Source organism: Diceros bicornis, chromosome 26, assembly GCF_020826845.1.
Source record: "Diceros bicornis minor isolate mBicDic1 chromosome 26, mDicBic1.mat.cur, whole genome shotgun sequence".
Classification (NCBI taxonomy): Eukaryota; Metazoa; Chordata; class Mammalia; order Perissodactyla; family Rhinocerotidae; genus Diceros; species Diceros bicornis.
The window spans coordinates 35,022,631-35,045,751 of NC_080765.1; the positions used below are offsets into that span (position 1 = coordinate 35,022,631).

Sequence of the window (23,121 nt, forward strand, 5' to 3'; positions counted from 1 at the left end):
GGGGAGGGAGGGAGAAGGCAGGCCGAGTCGCACACGTGTGTCCCCCCCACCCCGCCCGAGGCCTGGGGGCCGGGCCTTACCCTGTGATCCACCAGAAGGTGATCCTGGAAAGGAAGGAGGCGCCGGATTCCGGGCAAGGATTCTAGTGGAGAGAAAACAAAGGGTGAGGAGGAAGAGGAAACAAAGACGCTTCTCATCGAGGCCGGCGCTCGGCAGGGAGCAGTCAGCGGACCGCTCTTCCTCCAAAGGACCAGCAGCCCCTTCACGCCACTGCTCTGCGCCCCAAAAGGATTTCTCTCCTGAGCCCTGGTGGCCTTGAAAGAAACACACAGCAGATCCTCCAGTTTCACCCGGCAAATATTTCCTGAGGGTCTGCTATGTGCCAAAATGGCAGAGTGTGCCACACACCTGCCTGACATCCCCACAGCACCCCAGCGAGCATGCAGCTACTGGTGTCCCCATTCACTCCATCCATCCATCCATTCATTCATTCAACAAATATTTTCTGAGCACCTACTATGTGCCAGGCACCCTGTATACAAATCTGAACAAACGTGGTATACGGGTCCAAAAATAATAAAATAATAATGATAACAACACCTGCTAACATTCTCTACCAGCTAGGTCTGTTTTAAGTGCTTTACACAAATCATCTCATTCAATCTTCATAACCACCCTACGAAGTAGGGAAAAGCAACCTCCTCATTCTGTAGTTAAAGAAACTGAGGAGCAGAGGGGAGAAATGACTTGCCCAGGGTCCCACTGCTAGAAGCGGGGGAGACAGGAGGTGAGCCCCACACAGTCAGGCTGCAGGCAGAGACATTAATCCAACAATCCCGTGACCACATAAAAAACCACAACTGCGATGAGGATCAGACCCCGCAGGTCAGTCACTATTACCGATGCGATCACTGGTATCTCACTGGGCTCAGAGTAAGAGCCAATATGGGGATGGAGGCCGACCTAGTTGGCAGAGGTCACGGAAGGTGTCCCTGAGGAAGACACATGAGGAAGCTGGGGTCTAAAGAGCAAGTACAGGATAACTAAGTAACAGAGAGAGGCAAGGCATTCCCAGCAAAGAGCAGTATGTGCAAAGGCCCCGTGGCAGAAGGGAACACAGCCCACTCCAAGAACGAAGAGGAGGCCTGAGCAGTCTACACCGGAGGCTGTGCTCAGTCTACACTGGAGGCCACCTAAGGAATTTTGGTCTTCATCCTAAGGGCAATGGGAAGTCATCGACAGAGTCTAAGCAAGCTTTTAAAGAACCTCTTCCCCAGAGGCTCAAAGATGAGCTCCAGTCCCACCACATACAGACAAGGAAAGGGACGTTGACACGGGGCCTGTGGGACTGCACACACGGGCCTCCAATGCTGACACACTCAGGTCTAAATTCTGAAACACAAGCTTTAGTGCAGGTGGGTCACCACGGCTGAGGCCGCCACTCAACGTTCCAGCATTTTTCAGAGACACGGCCTTGGAGACCCCGTGAGAACACACATTTCGCCCAAGCGGTTTTCCATCCAGACGAGGAGTGCTTTAAAAACCCACCCTCTCTGGGCCCTCCCCAGAGATTCTGATCAAGCTGGCTAGGGGGGGACCAGGCCGTAGAGTTTTCATTTTTGTTTTAACTCTTGGCATCTCCCTCACAAAGTGGCTGGGTAGGAAACGCCAACATAAGCCTAGAACATCTTATCAGACCTGACACCAAGGAAAGCAAAGATGAGGAAGGTTGTTAAAAGGCCTCAGAAGCGACCTGAGCGGCTCCTACTAGCCCAGAAAAGGATAATTTGAGCTGCAATCAGGATAATAAACACGATGGACTGGAACACATCACATATGTTTAAACACACAAGTTCACACTGATACTAGAAAAGAAGAACCACCTCTTGGTGTCAGTGATGAAACGACACCAGTGAACCAAGTCGTTGTTTTGAAAACAGAAAAAGGGCAGGAAATAAGCCTTTTTCCTGCTTTTTCTAATGAACACCATCACAGCGTGACCAAAGAGATGAGGGGAAGTGACTGCATAGAAACAGTCCAGCCAATAAATGAAGGAGGAATGACATAACCTAAGAAGAGTGTGCCATTCTGCAACCACCACGAATTACTGGCATACTTGACGATATTCAAGAATTATTATTAATGTTTTAGGCCAGATAAGGATATCATAGTTGTACGGTTTTAAATCTTTATCTTGCAGATATTATCATTGGGGAGAGTTGGGTGAAAGGTGAACAGAATGCTACCATTTTCACAACTTTTTGTGAGTCAAGTTATTTCAAAACCAGGAGTTATTAAAAACTAAAAGTTCCTTATCTTTCAGAGATATACACTGAAATGTTCACACATGCGACGCAGGGTAAATAGTCCATGGCAGTTCATTATACTGTCATCTACTGCCCCAGCATCACCCAGGGAGCCTGTTAAACACAAATGCCCAGGGTCCCACCCCAGACCAACTAGATCAGTATCTCTAGGGGCAGAACCCTGGCATCAGCCTATCTTTAATAAAGTAAATCAGATCCAGCTGGCCCACAGACCTATATTCCAGGCCAACCTAAAGCAGAGTAAGTTCAGACTGTGGGCGCCAGCCAGACCTGGGTTCAAATCCTAGCTCTGCCATTTTCCAGCTGAATGACCTTCAGCAAGTCTGATGTTCTGATGTTCACATCTGAGACATGGAAGCAGTTAGTCTCACTGCTCATCCTACCTCACAGGACCGCAAGGAGGGAGAAGTGAAATGAGCCCACGGGACTGTGTGGTAAGCTGGAATCTTCCCCACCTAAGGCAGCAACATTATTCGTGGAGGAGGTGGCGGTATTTGCTCTGTAGGCTGGTGTTCCTTGCGGAAATGGATGGGTTATCAGGAAACCGCAAATGCCCTTCAACTGTAGCCCAATTCCTACCCACTGTGAAAAGCTGAGATGATGGCAGAGCAGCGGGAGGGGTGGAGCACGGCTGGCAGTGACTCACTCACTCCTTGAGCAAATATTTAGGGAGGACCTGCTCATATGCCAGGAGGCAGCTCAGAGCTGGGGACACAGCTACGAACAGACAGTGATTATTAGGACTGAAGGAATTTCTCAAATTCATCCACCCCGACGGGGCGAAACACCTTTTTCTAATTGGCACAGAGGCACGGTGCAAATAGTAGGGGCGTTAGGCATACACACAGGGGCCGCACGAATCTGGCGTTCCTTCAAAACCAGGCGACTCCAGCTGTGGGTCGAGAAGGAAGCAACCTGTCGACTGCACAGTTGAAGGCGAACTCCTTCCCTTTATACCCAACTGTGCACAAATGGAGTCGTAATCCTGAGACACGAAGAAATGAGTGCCCAGAAGGGGAAGACCAGTCCTCGCTCTGGCTAGTAAAACTCCAGCCACTGTGAGAAAACTCATCCGGCAAATGCAATAAAGTCGGATTAGCAACATGAACGTTTCACAGACTCTAATTTGCACACCCCAAGAGATTTGTCAAAGTTCTCCCCCCTGCACTCCCCCACCTCTGGATCCAAACACGGATTTTCAGATTATCTGAAGTCACAGCGGGCCAACACAGGGTCCTCGTCACCAGCACGACGAAGGAAATACATCAGTTTGGGAGCCGGTTTGTAGAAGTCCCCATCTGACGTGGAAGGCCTTGTGTGGTAACCAACAACTGGAGTTCTGAAATAGTCAAGAACTGATAATAAAAGAAGAAGGAAAAAGAGGGATGGGGCACTGGATGAAGATCCAGGCAGCATTCCAGAACTTTCTGACATAATTCACCAAGTGGACCAGGCAGAGCTGCCAGCTTGGGGGCTCCCCGCCTCTGAGACTGAAATGGAGCAACTGCTGCCTCGGGATAAAGGAGGCTATGAACCCCATTCATTTAGAAATGAGAATGATTCACACAAGCCCTGGCTGAAGGCAGAGGAAGAGAAAGTCTGATTTATGCAAACAGAGCTATTCCTTGGCGTCTGCATCTGGCGCCAGGTGACCTGGCCAAAAACCCTGGGGTTTAAACCAATTTGGTATAACAGGCCCGGGCACTGGTTCTTGGAGAATTGGTCATTCATTCCCTCGCACAGGGCACTCTGGAGACCTCATCTGGCTCCTTCGGGGTTCTGGCCCTTTGGTTGACATTCTCTAGGTCTCCCCACATCTTTTCTGGTTTTGATTCTGCTTTTAGTTCGGTTTTTTGCCGGTTACTCCCAGCCTGCGTGGCCTCAGTGCCAGCAGTAAGGGATGCCTGAGGCAGCAGCACAGCTTAGAGCAGCGTTTCTCAAATGTGCCCCCACCATGGGCACCCACAGCACCTGGGAATTTGTTAGAACTGGAAATGCTCGGGCCCACCCAGACTTCCTGACTCGAAAGCTCTGGCGGTGGGCCCCAGTGATCTGGGTTTTCACAAGCCCTCCGGGGGATGCCAACACCTGCTCCGGTGTGTGGACCCAGTGGAGGGCTCCTGATCCAGCCCCGGGAACTCAGGCGAGACACTTCACCACCACTCTGACCCTCAGTGTCTTCATCTGTCAAATGGAGGGAGACTCATAGCCCTGCCTCGTTAGGTTGCCTCAAGGATTAAATAAGTTAATAAATAAACACAGCGCGCCAAGCCGCTATCATTATTATCACTTGGGAAAACCTAAACATCCAACCCTAAGAGATTCGTTGGAACAACTTGTAGATACTGGTGGTCTTTGCCGGCTCTGCCGCTTACCAGCTGTGCAAATCGCCTCCCTGCTCAGAATCTGCTTCTTCCACTGCAGCACGCACCACGGGCACGCTGCCCTTTTCCCATGAACTTGTCTGCTTTCTCTGCCTGCTTTTCGATGCTCTAGTGCACACAGGGTCACGATCCAGCTCAGCCTCCCTCTCCACCCGCCTGGCCTCCTGCAATGGCTTCGTAAGTGCCACCAGCCTCGTGTCTGACGCACCCTCCCCCTTTCGGCCCAAGGGAATCCTCCAAAACATGTCCAACCTGAGCGTGTCACGCCCCTGCCAAAAAATCTCCCATTGGGTCAAAATTCCAAGTCCTTGTGGTGACACACAACTGTACCCTTAACTTTCATGCTCGGCTCCCCGGCCCCTCCAACCCAGCCAGGCAGACTTCTATGCAATTCACAAACAGCCAAGACCCATCACGGCGCTGGACCTTTGCACATGCTGGTTCCTCTACCAGGAGCAGCTTTCTGTCCACTCTCCAACCTTATTCTCCTGGCCGAGGCCTGTCATTTCTTTGGCTCAGGCATCCCTGAGATGCCAACCCTGGATGCTGGCCCTGGAGCCCCAGGCTGAGTTAAGGACCGCTCCTCAGCCCCCCACAGCCCCCAGCACTTTCCCGCCTTGGCGCCCCACTGTCCATCCTGCAGCTGTCAGTCTTATCTGCCTGGTGCCCCCTCCTCCATCTCTCTTCAAGGGCAGTGGTCAACGTTTGCTCAATTCTAGGTACTCAGAGCCCAGCTGAGCCCCTGGCACAACACTGAATGCCCAAATGATTGAAAGCATAAAGGAGAAAAAAATTAAAAACGGAGTTTACGATGCATTCATAAACAGTCTAAGCTCAGCGGTCACCTCTGGGGTGTGAGGGGTAAAGACTGACCGTGAAGGGGCAAGAAAGAACTTTCTGGGGTCCTGACGATGTTCTGTACCTTGACAGGAGTCTGAGTTATTCATCTATCAAAACTCATCAAATGGTAACTTATTCAGGAATTTCACTACGTAAATTTTAAGGAAAAAAAACAGAACTGTAAACAGATATTAAACTCTCGCTAACGATTTGCAAGGTGAAGTGTTTGGGTGAAGGGTACTAAGGTATTTCAAAGTAGTTTCAGATATTAAAAAGTTAGCTGGTTCGCCTGGCTGGCTGGGTTGATAGACATGTGATAAAGCAAGTTTAGCAAAACGTTAACTGGAGAATCTAGCTGGTAGGCAGACAGGAACTCACTGCGTAATCCTTTCCCCTTCTCTGTAGCTTTGAAATGTTCGTAATGTTGGGAAAAAAATATTCCGTATTTATGGACGGGACTAAAAACACCTCTTACACCCAATGAGCTCAGCAGTTTTTGATGAACGTGCTAAGCCCGTGCTTTTCAACCGTGACCCACCCGGAGATCTTGTTAACACACGATTCTGACTCAGCACGTCTCAGGAGGCACCCCTAACAAGACCTGGGAGATGCCAGTGTGGCTGGTCTGAGGACCCCACTTGAGAAGTGAGGGTCTGCTCATGACCACGTTCGGCCTGGATACCCCAACTGCCAATGGAGACCCCCTCCCCACCCTCAGGGCCAGCAAGATAAAGGCCCAGGGACCAGCGACGGGGCGGGAGCCGGGGACCAGCCGCACCCAGGCTCCCAGTCGGCCCAGGGCCTGGAGGGCGGAGTGGAGCAGCCCCGCCAAGAAACCAAGGCCGGAATTGACATCTGAGTCATGCCACGGGCGCCAGGCCAGCTGGGGAGGACAGCGGCTCGGTGACTCAGCAGCAGGAGCCTGGAGGAGCCCAGGCAGCCGGCTCCCACCCGGGCCCCGCCTGAGCCTGGCCACCGTGGCCTTGGGTGACCGCTCTCTCCAAGGACAGGAGAGCGGCGGGACTGGACTCTCCTATCCTTCAGGCTCCGCTGCGATGCGAGCCCTGCGGGTAACAGTGACCCCCTCCCCAGATCACAGGTCAGATCTGGGCGAGGAGGGGGGTGCAGCACCAAATCGAGCCTCAACCCATTTTCAAGACGGGGACACTGAGGTCCTGGAAGGAGGAGCGACTTGCCCCGAGTCACAAATCCAAAAGTCACGGCCTGTGATTCTCGGCCTTGCTCTCCATCGCAGTTACATAGTTATCTGTCTGCCGCCCTGCTTCACGGCGGTCTCCCAGCGAGACCATCAGCTTCCCAAGGGCAGGTGGCCGACTGCATTTTCCAAAGATGGTCAGACGTTATCTGTCATCTCACACGCTCTTCCTACAGTGAGACCTGGCCACTCCCTCATGCAGAGGTGGGGTCTGTGTCCCCCACCCTTGCACCCAGGAAGACCTCTGTGATTGCCTCAGTCAAGAGAGGATGGCAGGGGCCGGCCCCGTGGCTTAGCGGTTAAGTGCGCGCACTCTGCTACTGGTGGCCCGGGTTCGGATCCCGGGCGCGCACCGACGCACCGCTTCTCCGGCCATGTGAGGCCGCGTCCCACATACAGCAACTAGAAGGGTGTGCAGCTATGACATATAACTATCTACTGGGGCTTTGGGGGAAAAAAAGGAGGAGGATTGGCAATAGATGTTAGCTCAGGGCCGGTCTTCCTCAGCAAAACGAGGAAGATTAGCACGGATGTTAGCTCAGGGCTGATCTTCCTCACACACACAAAAAAAAAAAAAAAAGAGAGGACAGCAGGAGTGACCCTATGTGACTGCCGGGACTGGGTCATAAGAGGCGACACAGCTTCCGCCCTCAGAGGCCAGCGGCCATGCTGTGGGGAGAGCCCGGGCGCCGGGGGACCACAGGGAGCTGTCAACCCCAGCCGAGGCTCCAGCCCGCGGCCTGCGTCAACCACCCGACGCTGAGGGAGGAAGCCTTCCAGCGCCACCTGACTGTGACTGCAGGAGAGACCCCAAGTGAGGACCACCCAGCTGAGCCCAGTCAACGCCCAGGACTGTGAAATATAGTGACAAACCCCTGCTGTTGTTTCATGCAACTAAATTCAGGGGGGTTTGTTACGCAGTAACAGAGAACCACAGCATGGGAGGAACCACGTCTATTTCACACACTGTTGTGTGCCCAGAGCTCAGCACGTATGCTACAGATGCTTAACAACTGTCTGTCGAAGGGATTAAGGGACCCGGGGTCTGCCCACCTCCAAAACGAGCTCGTCTTCCAGCACACCACGCTGCCTCCTCCCGCAGATCTAAGGCAGAAGTCAGGGTCTAACAGCCAAACTCCCCTGAGCCTCGATTCCCAAAAAGGAAAAAGAATGGGGAGGAGAGCCGGGGTGTCCCGGCCCCTCCACAGCCCAGCCTCCAGCTGCTGGAGCCGAGAGCGTCCGGTCGCCCCAGGGTGGCAGAGCAGGCCCAGGCCCAGGCTGCTGGGAACGCAGGGCACACACAGGAGGAGGAAGCCAGCTCTAGGAGGCACCTCCACGCACACGCGCCCAAGGAACAAGCGAAAGGAACCTTATCCAGACCCCCAGAGGGGACCAGACATCAGAAACCCCCTCCCCCATAGAGCACCAGGATGGTCCACTGGAGAGGGCAGCGTCTCCGGCCCCAGAGGAAGCCTGAAAGGTCGGGCAGTCCCAATGCCACCTGTCAGCCCCACCCGGGCTCAGTGCACCCTCAGAGGAACCCAAGGTCTGCAGCCACTCGGGAGGTGTGACTTGTGTGGTGCGATCGTGACATTTAACAAACGTTAAACATTAATACCAGCCTGACGTAATAAACGTATCCCGGGGGACACTGCACTGCCCACATCCACACCCACTGATGACCAATGGGCATAACAGCCACAGATACTTAAGCGTCTCCCCTGTGCCAGGCATGGGCCGGGATCCAACGGACGCCACGGGCATGGCTGCTGCCTTTGTGAACTTTACACACACACACAAACACACAAGCACGAGAACACACACGCACACACTCACACACTTCTACATACAAACACATGAACATAAAAACTGCACATGCACAAACACACACACATACAGACGCACACACACACGTACACACCCACACACGCACGCACACACTTTGCTAACTTCTCCAACCCAGTTCCTCCTCGAGAAGGGAAATCCAAGAACAGGGCCTCTCAGGACACACACCGGGACACGGGTTTCTAAAACACACGTTGGCGAGTGTCACCCCCTCCCGCATGCGGATGCCTCATGGGCGCCTTCATCACCCAGAGGCGGCCTCAGCCTCACGCTGAGGCTCAGGCCAAACCCAACAGAACCATGGCAGCTGAAAACTGTTCCTGCTGTAATTCCACCCACTCACAGCTGGCTAACCACAAACAAGCCATCGAATAAATGCTCCAAAAGCTTCTCATCCCTCTCAGAATAAAATCCAAACAGCTCATGGGCCTACAGGGGCTGTCCCCACCTCTCAGATGACATCTCTCAGCCCTCTCCTGCCTCTCGCTGCTCCAACCACACATGCCAGCCTTCCTTGTTATTCCCTCGACATCCCACGGCAGCTCCTACCCCAGGGCCTTGCACTTGCCACTGCTCTGCCTGGAAGGCTCTGCCCCTGTGTATTTGCTCAGCTGGCTCCTTTAGGTCTCTGCTCCAATGCAGTTGCCTGGAAGGGGCCTTCTCTGATGGCTCTCATCAAAACTGCACACGACCCTCAACCATCATCCCCACTTCCTCCCTGCTTTCTTCTGCTCAGCACTTACCACCACCTGCATACACTAGGGTCCTGGGAAGGAGAAAGGATGGAGGTAAGGGGGATAAATGACTGTGTTTCCTTTTATTCTACCAGCAGAAAGAGTGGCCATCTCCACCCTCCCTGCTGAAATCCTTCCGTACACACGGCATTTCCCTCAAACTGACAGAAGAGACCACGGTCTCAAACTCAAACCCCTCAGGGGCCAGGTGCATCCCTAAATGAGGGAAGCAAGACCGAACAATGCATTAGGGAGTGGTGGGGACTGCGGTAAACTAGGAACACACTCCTCAGCTCTGACCAACTGCTGCCGTGTGGGATAAGAGCCCAAATGCTGTCAGAACTCATTTTTCTAGAAAACCTGGACAGTTAGAATTTATGTGAAATTTCCTGATTTTTTAAACGTTTGCTCACATTTTCTAAAATCAGTATCCCAACCAAATGAGAAAACTCACAGGCCCGCAAAACACAGCTGTTTACAACCATCAATCAGATTCTCGCCTTAAGCCCCGCCCCCAGCCACGTCTATGGCTCAGTTTTTCCATCTGAAAAGTAGGGAGGATGACGTTATCTATCTCTAGGCGTTTGGGAAGATGGAATGAGATCCAGACGGAAGATGTTGGCTCAGAATAAGCGCCCAATCTCTCGCACGCACACACGCACACGTGTCTCTGTGATCACACTTACGGGGTCGTTGATGATTTCCGAGAACAGGGGCGAGCGGTCTGAGCAGCAGGACAGCACGAGCTGAATCAGCACGAGGGAAAAGTAAATGTAGAAAGTGACATCGCGAAACACGTCCACGTCGGCACCCTAAAGGCGAGGGAAGGAAGGAGGAAGAGGATCACCTTCTGGAAGGAGCACGCAGAGGCGGGGAGCGGGCTGCAGCAGGCCCATCACTCAGGCTGCCCGCGCCCTGCCCCAGCTCCCCGCAAGATAACACGAGGGAGGCGGCCACAGCCCGGGGTCCCCACTGCCTGGTGATGGCAGCCGACAGGGTGGCAGGGATGGTCAGGGAGGCCCCTAAACGCCCCACAAAGCACAGGACAGCGCCCCACAACAAAGACGTCTCTGGCCCAAAACGTCCATTAGTGCTGCGGCTGAGAAAGCCCGTCCGAGTAACTGCGGGGAGATCATCCACGCAAAAACCCGAGGCCCTCGCCCAGCACTCTGAAAACATGAACTCAGTGTCAGCTGCCATGGCTATTCGAGACAGTCTGTACTGTACACAGCAGGCGCTCAATGAATGCTCAGCTTCTTTTCCTCCTCCTGCCCGACGCCAGTTCCTGACTAGCCTGAAGACGGCAGGACCACCAGGGCAGGGTCTGAAGGTGCATGCTCTCCGGAATTCCCAGGAGCGGCACATGGCAGCCGAGGGGGACCACTCCTCCACCCGAGCAGCGGCTGGTGGCACCAAGGTAACATGAGGACAAGCCGAGGGCCCCGGGGGAGCAGCCGCTCTGCGAACACCGCTCCCGGCTCAGCTCCGTTCCAGACCAAAGACTTGCCTTGCCTGGAGCCAACTTGCCTTGCTGTTGACTGATGACAGAGGCTCAGAGGCGGGTGTGCATTTGTCCCTTAGCTCTGCCCCTGGGGGACTCACATGGGCCCCCGAGAGCTACAGAGACAAGTGGGGCCCTGAGGAAAGAAGGTTCTAGAACAAAGGCTGGAGGGGATAGGAAAATCCCCAAGGAAGAAGCCCAGCCCATGTGGTACTCAGCCCCTGGTTCCCACGGCAACGCATGACTTCTTCACAAGCCGGAGGAACAAGCATCTCTTCTAAGGAAGATAAGGAAATGAGGCCACCACTTACCTCTTTTAAGGCAGCCATGATTTTGGATCTCAAGATGGCAAGGGCACACAGTAGGGCTATAAGCCAGAAAGTGAGCATGATCCCTGAGGACTGGACTCCCTTCCTTCTCTCGAGCTGAATTAAAAAGGTAGCAAGCAGCTGGAAAAGAGAAGCACACGACAGAGTTGTCAGGAGAAGGCCAGGCCCCCAGGGCCCCCAAAGGCCCCCACGGTCCAGGGGCCTTGCAGACGTCAGGGAGTAGGGCTGCCCTCAGCCCAGTGGTGCAAGAACGGCCTGGGGGGGGGGGTCCCAGCTCCAGTCCCAGCTCTGTTCTCACCCAGCTGGGTGACCCCAGACAAGTCACTGAACCTCTCTGAGCCTCCACTGCCTCATCTGCAAAACAGAGATGATAACAGCACCTAATTGGAGACTTGTGGGAACTTAATGAGAGCAGGTATAGATCTGGGAGAGGATGGAAAAGTCGGGGGAAAGCCCAGCGTAGAACAGAGATCGGCACGCTTGCTCTTACAAGACCAGAGAGTAAACATTTCAGGCTTTGCGGGCCCGAGTTTCTGCTGCAACTACTCACTGTTGCTGTAGCGTGAAGGCAGCCCTCGCTGACACATGAATGAAGGGGCATGGCTGCGTGCCAACAAAACTTTATTTACAAAACCGGCAGTGGCCCTCCCAAGATCTGGAGCTGGAAAGACCGGAGTTCAAATCCCAGCCCGACACGACTCGTCATCCCCTTTGGGCAACAGTGGTGACTGTTCTCCTTCAGGGAGCGCTCACCAAGTACCAAGCATTCACATGCGCCAACTCAGCACAACCCGCCCGGGCCCCGAGGGGGACCCCCAGCTTGCAGAGGAGGAAATGAGGGTTACCTCGCCGCTACGGTCACGCATCCCGCCTTCAGGGAACCACCTTGGAACAACGGTAGTGGGGACTGGGATTTTTATTTCATTCCTGACACCTGGGGTATTAATTCCATTTCACATGTGACTTAACGATCAGGAATAGAAAATAAACACAACTGCTTTTCCGTGAAAGAAGGAAACGCCCTGGCCATTCCCGAGATGGGCAGAGCCGCCCTCTCGGGGGAGATCCCCAAAGCCGGTCGTGGTCACCAGCTGACACCACCTCTCCTCACTCCACAGCTGCTCGAGCCAGAAACATGTCCTCCCGTCTGTCCTCCTCGAGTCCCCCATCTCCCTCACTGCCCACGTCTGATCCATCGGCAACTCGTGTCGAGTCTGCCACCAAGGCCCGTCCTCGGTTTACCCACTGCTCACCCTGGTCCCAGCCTCTGTCCCCTTGTGCCGGGTGACCCCAAGGGCCCCCCACTGGCCTCCTCGCCCAATGATCCGGTCTCCACTCAGAGGCCACATCAGGTTTTAAATACGCAGAGCCAGGCAGGCCACACCCTTGCTCAAACCCTCTCCCTTTAGGACCAGGGGTTTTAACCCGGGGTCCAAGGACAGGCCACGGACAGAACCCCAGAGTCCCTGAACTTGGACGGGAGACAATTACAGCTGCGGCTGCCCTCATCAGCACCACCAATCATCACACAGGCACCAGCAGCACCTGGGACTCTGTCACCACCAGGATCATACCAGGAAACACACAGCTGAAGACGTCTTCAACCACCAAGAACAGCCATCGCTGTTCGCAAATTAGAGGCGTCGCGCCCCCTGCTAGATCCATTAACAGAGAAGCTCCTACATTTTCACTCAAATTTGTTTTCTAATCTTTTGATACCTGTTTTTAAATATAATCAGTTTCCCAGCCCAAATGTCCTGCAAGTGAAGAATGGATAAATAACGGGTGGTGAAACCACACAATCAAATACACTCAGCAATTAACAAGAAAAAGACCTTCGGACACAGGTAGCAACACAGCTGAACTGCAGGGCTGAGGAGTCGGACGCAAAGTGCTCCATCCTGCCTGTTCCCGTCCACGTGACATTCTGGAAAAGGCAAAGCAACAGGGACAGAGAACACACCAGCAGTCAGGGGAGGGGACGGAGGGACCGTTCCACATCTTGACTGTGGAAGTGGCAGTTACGTGAAAATATGTGTTTACCAAAACTCAGGAAGCTGTACACACAAGAGTGAATTTCACTCTACGTAAATTAAACCTCAAGTAAAATATAAACATACAAAATCTTCACATATATACGTGTGTATGCTTGGTTTCCTTTGTAATCCTGTGTATTTTATGTTTTTAAGAACATTATTCTGAGAAGGAGACTAGACACAAAGAAGGTTTAGCACCCAGCTTTGGGAATGAAAAACAAAACAAAACCCACTTTCCCTGAAGCTCTAGGTCCTATAGAGTCAGGCCCCTGACCTCCCTGCAGTCCCAGCTTCCCTCCTCTCCTCACTCTCTCCGGCCCTGCCACACAGGCCAACTCTCAATTTCTCTCTCTGACCCCAGGACTTTTGCACGTGCTATTTTCGCCAACTGGATAGTCTTCCATCCCCAGTGCCTTCACCTTTTTAATAACCTGCTCACCCTTTACGCCTCAGCTCCATCACCCCTTCCTCCCTACACCCAGACCAAACCAAGGTCACCTAACTTCACTCTCAAAGCACTGTGCACAAGAAGAAACACTACGTGTCTTTTTTGGGACTCATTTGTTGAATGTGTGTTTGCACAGCTGGACTGTACACTCCATGAGAACAGAAACTATCTTATCTCCAACTCCTGGCACGTAGTAGGGATAAAAAAATACTTATGACCACCTCTCCTCCCAGATTCCTAAAGCCTGTATATTCCCGTCCCCAGCGGGGCAGGGAGACTGTGGCTGCGTGAACAGCAGGGCTGCTCCTTCCTCCTATCATGGGGTCCTGGGCAGGAGAGAGAGACCGAGGCTCTCCCAGGCCAGCTCACCTCTCGGCCAGCCCAGCCCAGCCAAGAGCCCAGGAGGCGTAAATCCCGGTGACCCTCAGCCCCTCACACCTGCGTCCCCAGCGTCACAGACACAGGCACGAATGAAGAATTGAAGGACCAGGAACAGGGACAGCTGAGGGAGCACGAGCTACTCCAGCCAAAACAGTCCACCTTGCCACGTCCCTGCCCAAATGCAGACCCACGACCTTCCGGCCGCAAAGCCAAGCGCTTTATTTACCCATCCCCTCGACACATTTATGGAGCGCTTAGTGCACGCCAGGCACGTGCCGGACTCTGGGGACACCAAGGAGAGCCAAGCCCAGCAGAAGAGCAGGTAGTGGAAAGAGCCCCACACACACAGTGGAGTGGACACGGGAGCCAGACGGCCTGAGCGTGAAGCCGGTTCCACTGCTTACAGGCTGTGTGACCTTGGGCCAGCTCCTTCACTTCTCTGTGCCTCACCGTGCTGATCTATAAACGGGGATACGGAGCAAGCACACTTAAACGAGTTACTATGTAAAGGGATTAGCACGGTGCCTGGCTCCCCGCAAACACTGCTACCGTGTGCTGTAAAGGCTCACGGGCCTTCACAACCTGCCGCCAACCCGCCTTCCCTGACCCATCTTCTGTCGCATCCGCTATCTACCCCTGAACCCGCCACGTTCCCGCTTCACAGAACGGCTCGTCCTCCCTCAGAGACTCCTTCTGGCCTCCAACCCTTCCCTGGACACCACGTTCTCTCTGCTCCAAACGTCCTACCCCAAACGCGCTCCCTCCTCATTCCATAACGCTCAACGGTTAGCTGGCCAAGAGCCTTCCCGGCTTCTCAGAGGACCCGAGGCGCATGGTGCACAGGTAGGAAAGGCCTTTCATTCACAGCATGTCGCTGCAGAACGCAGGGGCTAAAGCTATGGCCTCTGGGGTGACCAGCCCTCCCTTGGCTACGTATTAGCTGTGTGACCTTGAACAGGGCACATAACCTCTCTGTGCCTTAGTCTCTTCACCTGTAAAATGGGGACAAAGCCTCTCTCACAGGATTGTTCTGAGAATTAGATAAATTCTAACTTCTAATTTCAAGACGCGTACAACACCAAGAACAGCGCCGGGCACACAGTAAGTAAGTACTCAAAACACGTCAGCTGTAATAAAGTAGTTGCCCTGTCTGCACCTCCCACTAAATTATGGACCCCTGTGGGGCAGGGCAGTTTCCTATTCAGCTTGGCATCCTGCCCCTTAGGCCCGAGGCTGAAAACTCAAGAGGCCATTAGGTGCCAGGCAATTAACACAAATGACTGAGCTAGCCAGTATGAGAACAGAACAGAGCAAGCACAACGAAAAGATGGCACCTGCCATTCAGCCTCAGTGGTAGGCAGGGCAATAGGGCATGGTGGGGACTGTGGCAAACTGCATAGCACATGCCCCCTTTAAAGGCTGCAGTCACTCTCAGCTCTAGCTGACTGCTGCCCCAGAAAACTATGAGTCCGGTGTTGCCAGACCTTCGCATTTTTCAAGAGAAGCCAGACTTCTGGATTTCTACTGTGAGACCTTCTCATTTCTACACGCAGGCCACTACGGGCCTCCACAGCGCCTGGCAGAGAGCCAGCTCCCACTTACCATGGTGACGCCCAGGAGGGTCGGGCTGACCAGTAATACCGGGGCCAGGACCTTGCCCCAACTTCTTTCCCAGAAAGAGTAGAAAAGGTCTGCCCAGCAGACGATCCACAGCAAGAATCCCAAGGCCTAGAAGAGAAGCACACACACGTCTTACCACGGTCGGCACCAGGACATCCCCCAGCACCTCTGGAAAAGCCCGAGAGGACCAGCCAACCCCTAAACTATCAGCGGTGGTCCTCGGATACAGCACACGTCCTCTGTGACAGGGAGGGGGAGCCACCATCTGGGCCACCACACACTGCTCTGAACAACGTACTACCCCCTCCCGCGCCCCAGGCACAACTGCCTCTGTCCTGTCGTCACTATGCCTCCAGCACCTGAGAACTCAAGAGCTCAGTCTGCAGACTGGCTGTATCTGCAACCCCAGCACCTTGCATGAAGCCTCTCACACCATAACCACTCCTTCAACAACATTCCTCCAACCAACATTTACTGGGGGCCTGCTAGGGGCCACAGACTCTTCTAGGTGCCAAGGGTCCAAAAGTGAACAGAACAGATACAAGTCCGTGCCTTCACGGAGCTGAGAGTCTAGTGGACAGAAAGAGGCAAGAAATAAACTGAAAAATACATATGCTACCAGAGAGTAATAAGTGACAGGAGGCAAAATAAAATAGGGTGGCAGTCAGGGAAGGCCTCTCCCATCAGATGACATCTGAGTAAAGAGCCAAACGTGAATACTTGAGGGGAAGAACAATTCAGGCAGAGGGAACGGCAAGTGCAAAGGCCCTGAGGGAGGAACACGGGCAGGTCTGCACCCGCTGTGGAAAGAATAACGGGCACCCACGGTAGGAGCTGGCTGAAGGGGAGCCTGGAGCCAGATCAAGCTGGGCCACGTGAGGACTTCCGGATTTTATTCCCTGGGTAAGAAGCTCCCGGAGGGTTTTTGAACAAGGAAAGGACAAAATCTGATTCACATTTTACAGGGAGATGTTGTTCCCCAAGAAAAGTACAGAGTGCTCCCGAGGTCTAAGGCATCAGATCTCACCAAGGACAGGGAAGCAGAGAACAGTGGTTTGGAAGGCGGTGTTATAGATAAAGGGACAGTTACAGTCAAGTCACTCAAGTTCTCCTGTTTACAGAGCGTTTATGGAACTAAGCGCTGGGAAACGCGGCTTTAAGAAAGAACTGAGACACACGCTAAGTCGAGAGGAGAAGGTGGGACGAGGGGCATATGCACTCACTCTTCCCAGCTCTTCCCCTCAGAAGGCTGTTCTTGCATGGGGAGAGACAGCAACTGCAGAGTGGAGAAACCACACGACTCTCTGGTCAGAGGATCAAAATTAACCCCACCAACGAGGGGCGGGGGGCACCACGCCACCAGAGGTGTAAGAGCCCGGGAAAGACACGACATCTCTTCTGTAGTTTTCCGGGAAACATCGCCCAGGCCCGAGTGGAGGATCACTCTAAAACAACTGGCCCACATGCCTCAAAGATCTCAGTGTCACAAACACAGAGAAAGGGGACGCGTTCTCCCGGATTAAGGAAAGCTAAAGGGACAACGTGGTTAAATGTAATGCAAGATCGAGGACCGGATCCTGAACCGGGAGGGGAGGGATCCTAGAAAGCACAGTACTGGGACAACGGACAAAATCAGAACAGACAGATTTTTACAAAGTACCGTGTGCATATTAAATTTCCTTCATGTGGTTACAGAAGAGATTATTCCTGCTTGGAGGAAAGACACACGGAAAAATTAAGGGATAATGGACTATCCTCAAATGCTTCTGAAAAAATAAATAATAATATGTGTATATGGAGAGAGCAAAAGATCAAACAAATGTGGCAAAATGTTAAAGGTTGGCGACTGAATAACGGGGACACAGCTGGGGAGTTCTGAGTGTCACTCGTGCAAGTTCTCTGTCGTTTGAAATTATTTCAAGATAAAAACGGTTTTTTTTTTAAGTAAAAAAATAAGTAGGGTGGGAGGAGATAACCTTGGTCAGGGAGGAAGACCTCCTGATAATCTCCTGATGATCCCTTGAGATAGATCCCATCATCCCCACTGTAATGACGGGGAAACTGAGGCTGAGGGAGGGTAAGAAATTTGCTCAAAGTCACAGAGCTAGTAAGTGGCAGAGCCGACATCGGAGCCCACGTCTGAATCCAGAGCCCCAGCTTTATCTACCACGTTATTATTTTTTCTTCTGGAAAAAGGAACTCAGGGTCAATTACGTAGAAGAAACTTGTCAGTTTCCAGCAACCGCCACCCCCCACCCAGGCACATCCCCCCCACCATGATGAGAGCCCAGGTGACTTACAGTTTTGGCTTTGTTGAGATGCGTCATCTGAATGTAGCCGCGGTCATGGCGGGAAAGATGGAGGAAGTAGAAGGGGAAGCAGAGCCAGAGGTAAGAACAAGGCACCCACACGAGGACGGTGTTCTGAAAGCACTTGGTGAAGTCGGGGTTGCTGGTGTTCCATGTCACGTTCCACTCCTGCGGGCACAAACACAGGCGCCGTCAACGGCACGCACCAACTCAGGACAGAACTAGCTGCTGGGGGTTTAAGAAGACAGACAGGACCCCCTACATCCGAGGTCCTCTCAGGCAGAACACGCACAGATCAGGAGCCAGGAAGACTATGAACAAGGAATGAGGAATACAGGTATGCCTCGTCACATGACAGACAAATCCTGGGACCTGTGGCAAGTTCCATTATAGTACAAGATGGAGACTGCCACTGCAAGGAACCCTGAAGGGTTTTCTCCTGGCAACTGAAGAGTCCTTCGGTCATACGAATCATTCCTACTTTCCTATCTTGTGAATTGAAGACTTTCTAGAATTGTTCTTCATCACCATCACCATGATCCCCATCATCATCGTCATCCACAGCCATCATCACCACCATGGCCATCATCACAGCCATCACCATCGCCATCTTCACCACCATCATCCCTATCACAATCACTCTCATCAGCACCACCAGCATCACCATCATGGCCACCATCACAACCACCACCATCTTCATCACCATCATCCCTATCACAATCACTCTCATCAGCACCATCAGCATCACCATCATGGCCATCATCACAGCCATCACCATCACAATCACCATCATCACCATCACAATCACTCTCATCAGCACCATCAGCACTGCCATCATCATAACCACCACCACCTTCATCACCACAATCACTTTCATCAACACCACCATCATCACTATCACCATCACCATCACCATCAGCAGCACCACCATTAGCAGGAACAGCATGGACAACACCACCAAATTGCAGTTCTATGTGATAGGCCCTATTCTAAGTTCTTCGGATGTATTATCTCATTTAATTCTGTAAGTATTTTATCATTCCTTTCCCAGAAGGGAAAACTAAAGCACAGAGAAGTTCAGTGATCTGTCCAGTATCACACAGTTGGAAAGATCTGGAGCCAAACTCAAACCCAGGCAATGTGGTTCTGGCATCCCAGCATTTCGCCACTAAACTATTAGGCCTCAGAAACCGATTTGTTTTAATTACTTTTATTTTTTAAGAAACCACCTGTATTTCATTACAGATGTGCCAAATAGATAGATAGACAGACACATACATAAACAGATCAGGTCTACCTGCCTAAGAATAAACTTCAACCAGCTGTTAGATTTCTACAATGGAGGATTTAATCCAAGTCCCGATCTGACCACTGATCAGTTATACAACTTTGGGAAAAGTTGTTACCCTATTTTGGTGGGGGTGGGGGCTCAATTTCCTATCTCTACCATGATTAGGTCAGATCAATTTAGAGGTCTGAAAGAGACAGCTCTCAGGCCAATCTGGCCCACAGATAGTTTGTTGTTATTGTTGTTAAGAATGCTTTTAAAAAATTTACATTAGCTGCCCACATTTAAAATCAGGAAATTTCATATGAAAATTTGGATTTCTGGCTTCTCTTAAAAAAAATCAGAAAATCTGGCAGCGCTGGGCCCACATTCCCAACCATCAGCAAGAGGTGGGGCGTAGCCAGTCTTTCGATAAGGTCCATGTGTTCCAGGTGGCCACGGCCCCCACGCAGCCCACTTCTCTCCTGGCCTTCTCTCTCTACCACTGGACCATGTGCTCTCAGATATCTCTGATCCCAACAGCCCTCCCACATCAGATAAGGAGACCACCAAGGAACTCCAAGGAACCTGGAATTTTATAGCCCCACACAAGCTTTAAAGCCACATGGACGAATGTTCAAGAAGACAAAGTGATGGGAACAAGCAGAGCATTTCACTTAAAGAAACATTTGACAATCTGACCAAAATACGTTTCAAGCTATTCAAAGAGGAGACCTAGTTATGCACAATAACATGAATATACTAACACCACTGGATGCACACTAAAAAACGGTTAAGATGGTTTAGAAAAATGAAGGTTTTGACTTAAAAAAAGAGAGAGAGAGAGATCTAGGTATTTAAGCAAGCATCTAAACTGGTTCTTCAGAGGTATAATTATTCTATGACATAAACGGCTATTTTTCCAGAACCAAGAACAAGGAATCATTGAAAAGTAAACTTTAAAAGGTCAACACACACAGAGATTTAGCTAGGAAACTTCCAGACACAAAGAAACCCTAAAAAGGACAAAGGTCATATCTCTGTGATCTTGGGCAATTGGAAAACAGCCTTGTACTTGCAAATTTGATCACGGAGAGGAGTGACTTAGATCAAAGACTGATTATTTTCACTGGCTTCACACCACATGTAACTCTCAAGGTGATGGTGCAAAAAGGGATTAAGCCTCTGGTGGTTATTAAACACAGAAGTTTCTGAGAAGTTGCCAGAAAAAGCTCATTTCAAAGGAATTTGCCCTTCTAGTAAGAAAACAATGCTGAGGCTTCACATATGTAGTTACATAGACAAGAAGCTCGGTTCATGTGTGACACATTTCAATAACGTGATTCTTGCCCCAATTATTCTTTCCCTGGACTATTGCAGTAGCTTCCTAACCATTCCCTGATTCCTGTCCCTCCTGGCCCCACTCAGTCCTCCCCACTACAGGCAAAGTTATCTTACGTACCCACATATCCATAGGTGCAGCCATAGAGCTATCTACCCAGCCATCCAGGAACCCATCCATCCATCCACTAGTCGACCCATCCATCAATCCATCCATCCACCCACCCACCCACGCATCCATCCATGTCTCTCTCTGCGTATTCTTTTTAACAGGTGATACATTTATGTGCTTAAAACTTTTTCAAACTACACAAAATGTTATACTGAGAAAAATAAGACTTCCTCTCTGAACTTGCAGCCCCCCATCCCACCCCACAGGCAAAACTACCATTGCTGATGTCTTGTGTCTTCTCCCAGATACCTTCCAAATACAGTGTACCTAGCTTGTTTCCCCAAAAGGTACCATACTACATATCTGTTCTGTATCTTGCTTTTTTTACTTAACTATATTAGAAACTGATCTTATCAGTAAGATAAGATCTGCTTTATTCTTGATAGCTTAATTTGTTTGCTTTTGAACAAAGGGTAGAAGTGACAAGTCATCCTCCCATCCCAGTCCCTAATCCCCCACTTCCTCTCTCTAGAGGTAACCGTTATCAGTTCCTCGTGTATCCCTTCCAGAAAATATTTTATGCATACATAATAAAAATATATATTTTCTGTTGTCAAATGCATACTCCACATACTGTTCTGTATCTTCCTCTAATAATAGGTCTTAAAGATCATCCTGCCCTGCACATGAACAGTTTCCTCCTTCTTTGTGCTGGCTGCTTTGTATTTCATTGGAATGGAATGGACCTGGCCATTTAATCAGTCTCCTGCTGACTGGGCATTGGGTTGTTCTTACAAACAAAATATGTGGCAATGAATAAATAACCTGTTAAGTGCCTGAATTCACACACAAGCAAGCACATTTGTAAGATACCTTTCTAGAAGTGAATCAAACGGTGCACGCATTTACAAGTTAGACAGGGGGTCAGCCTGGTGGCGTAGCAGTTAAGTGAGCGCACGCTCTGCTGCGGCGGCCCAGGGTTCGGATCCCGGGCACGCACCGATGCACCGCTTGTCAGGCCACGCTGTGGCGGGTCCCATATAAAGTGGAGGAAGATGGGCACAGATGTTAGCCCAGGGCCCGTCTTCCTCAGCAAAAAAAAGAGGAGGATTGGCATGGATGTTAGCTCAGGGCCAATCTTCCTCACACAAAAAAAAAAAGTTAGACAGACACAGCCCTCCACACTGGTACCATCAATTTATACTCTCCCTAACAGGGAGCAAAAGCAACTACTTCCCAAATTGGAAGATTACAAGCTTTTGAGCTCTGACAATCTGATACTGGAAAATCTCTCACTGTGGCTGAACTTCCTTTTCTCTTTATGATGAGTGAAACAGAAGATCCTTCCATATGTGTTTAAAAGCAGTTAAGTTTTCCTGCTCAGAGGAAAACGCAGACTTAAATACTTGTGTTAAGAAATGGGCCCGTGTGCTGGACCTCTCTCTCTGGGTAATGACCTCCAATGCTCCCTATCACCTCTGAGAGCAGACCTTGCTGTGGTGCATGAGGCCTTCCACATCCGAGCCCCATCTGTTTCTCCTACGCTTTCTCCTGCCCTGTCTCCTAACGTGTCTGCTCAGGCATTCACTCAAAAGAGCATTTATCAAACACGTGTTGCACATTATTCAAGGCACTGGAGATTCAGGAAGGCTATGGTCCCTGCTTTCAAGGCATTCCGCAGCTGCTCGTCAAATGAATGGTTCTTTAGGATACCTCTCGCTAGACACTCTCCCCGCGATGTCTTCCTGCCATAACAAACTCCTACTCATCCTTCAAAACCCAACTCAGATACCTCCTTTGAGAAGTCCTCCTCCTCACCCCCTAAACCGTCAGGCCCTCCACCTCTGCAATGATTTTCTTACCCCGTCACTATCTCTGCCCTGCAGGGACCTCAGTGCCAGGACCGTGTTGTATTCACCTTTGACTCCTTTCATCCTCACCCAGCAGGTACCCAAGCGTTACTGTGCAAACCAATGACCCCGGCCATGCCTTCCCTCCCCAGCATTATTTCCTACTTTGCTTTTTAAAAAATAATCCATCCAGGAGAACCTGGCTATGATCCATGGCTTTCCGGTCAAGTGGATGTAAATCAAAATTCAGGCCCTGGCCTCTTGCGAGCCTGGGCAGGTCACTTAACCTCTCCAAGCCTCAGCCTCCTCACCGGTAACACGGTCAGGAAAACTCACAGGCCTGGAAGAGACGGCGAGCACCAAATGGGACAACGTGTGCTTTGCACAGGGCTGGCTGTCTAGAGACAGTAAGTGGTGCCTATTAGCAGCAGATACGAATAATTACAGTCACGCGCTGCATAATGACGTTTTGGTCAATGATGGGCCACATACATGATGATGGTCACAGAAGATTAGTACCATAGAGCCTAGGTGTGTAGTGGGCTGTACCATCTGGGTTTGTGTAAGCGCACTCTGATGTT

The 23,121-nt window shown here is 51.4% G+C and overlaps 1 protein-coding gene across 1 annotated transcript in view; it reads right to left on the reverse strand.

Annotated features, from left to right (window-relative positions):
• The window catches only part of ABCC1 (ATP binding cassette subfamily C member 1), a 126,988-nt gene that overhangs the window by 74,690 nt on the left and 29,177 nt on the right, over positions 1 to 23,121 (reverse strand). The window contains exons 2-6 of the mRNA XM_058569971.1: positions 17,962 to 18,138; positions 15,644 to 15,769; positions 11,159 to 11,296; positions 10,033 to 10,158; positions 81 to 142 (exon numbers count right to left, since the gene is read on the reverse strand). Coding sequence (XP_058425954.1) covers positions 81 to 142; positions 10,033 to 10,158; positions 11,159 to 11,296; positions 15,644 to 15,769; positions 17,962 to 18,138 — 629 coding nt within the window. The remainder of the gene's footprint in view (positions 1 to 80; positions 143 to 10,032; positions 10,159 to 11,158; positions 11,297 to 15,643; positions 15,770 to 17,961; positions 18,139 to 23,121) is intronic.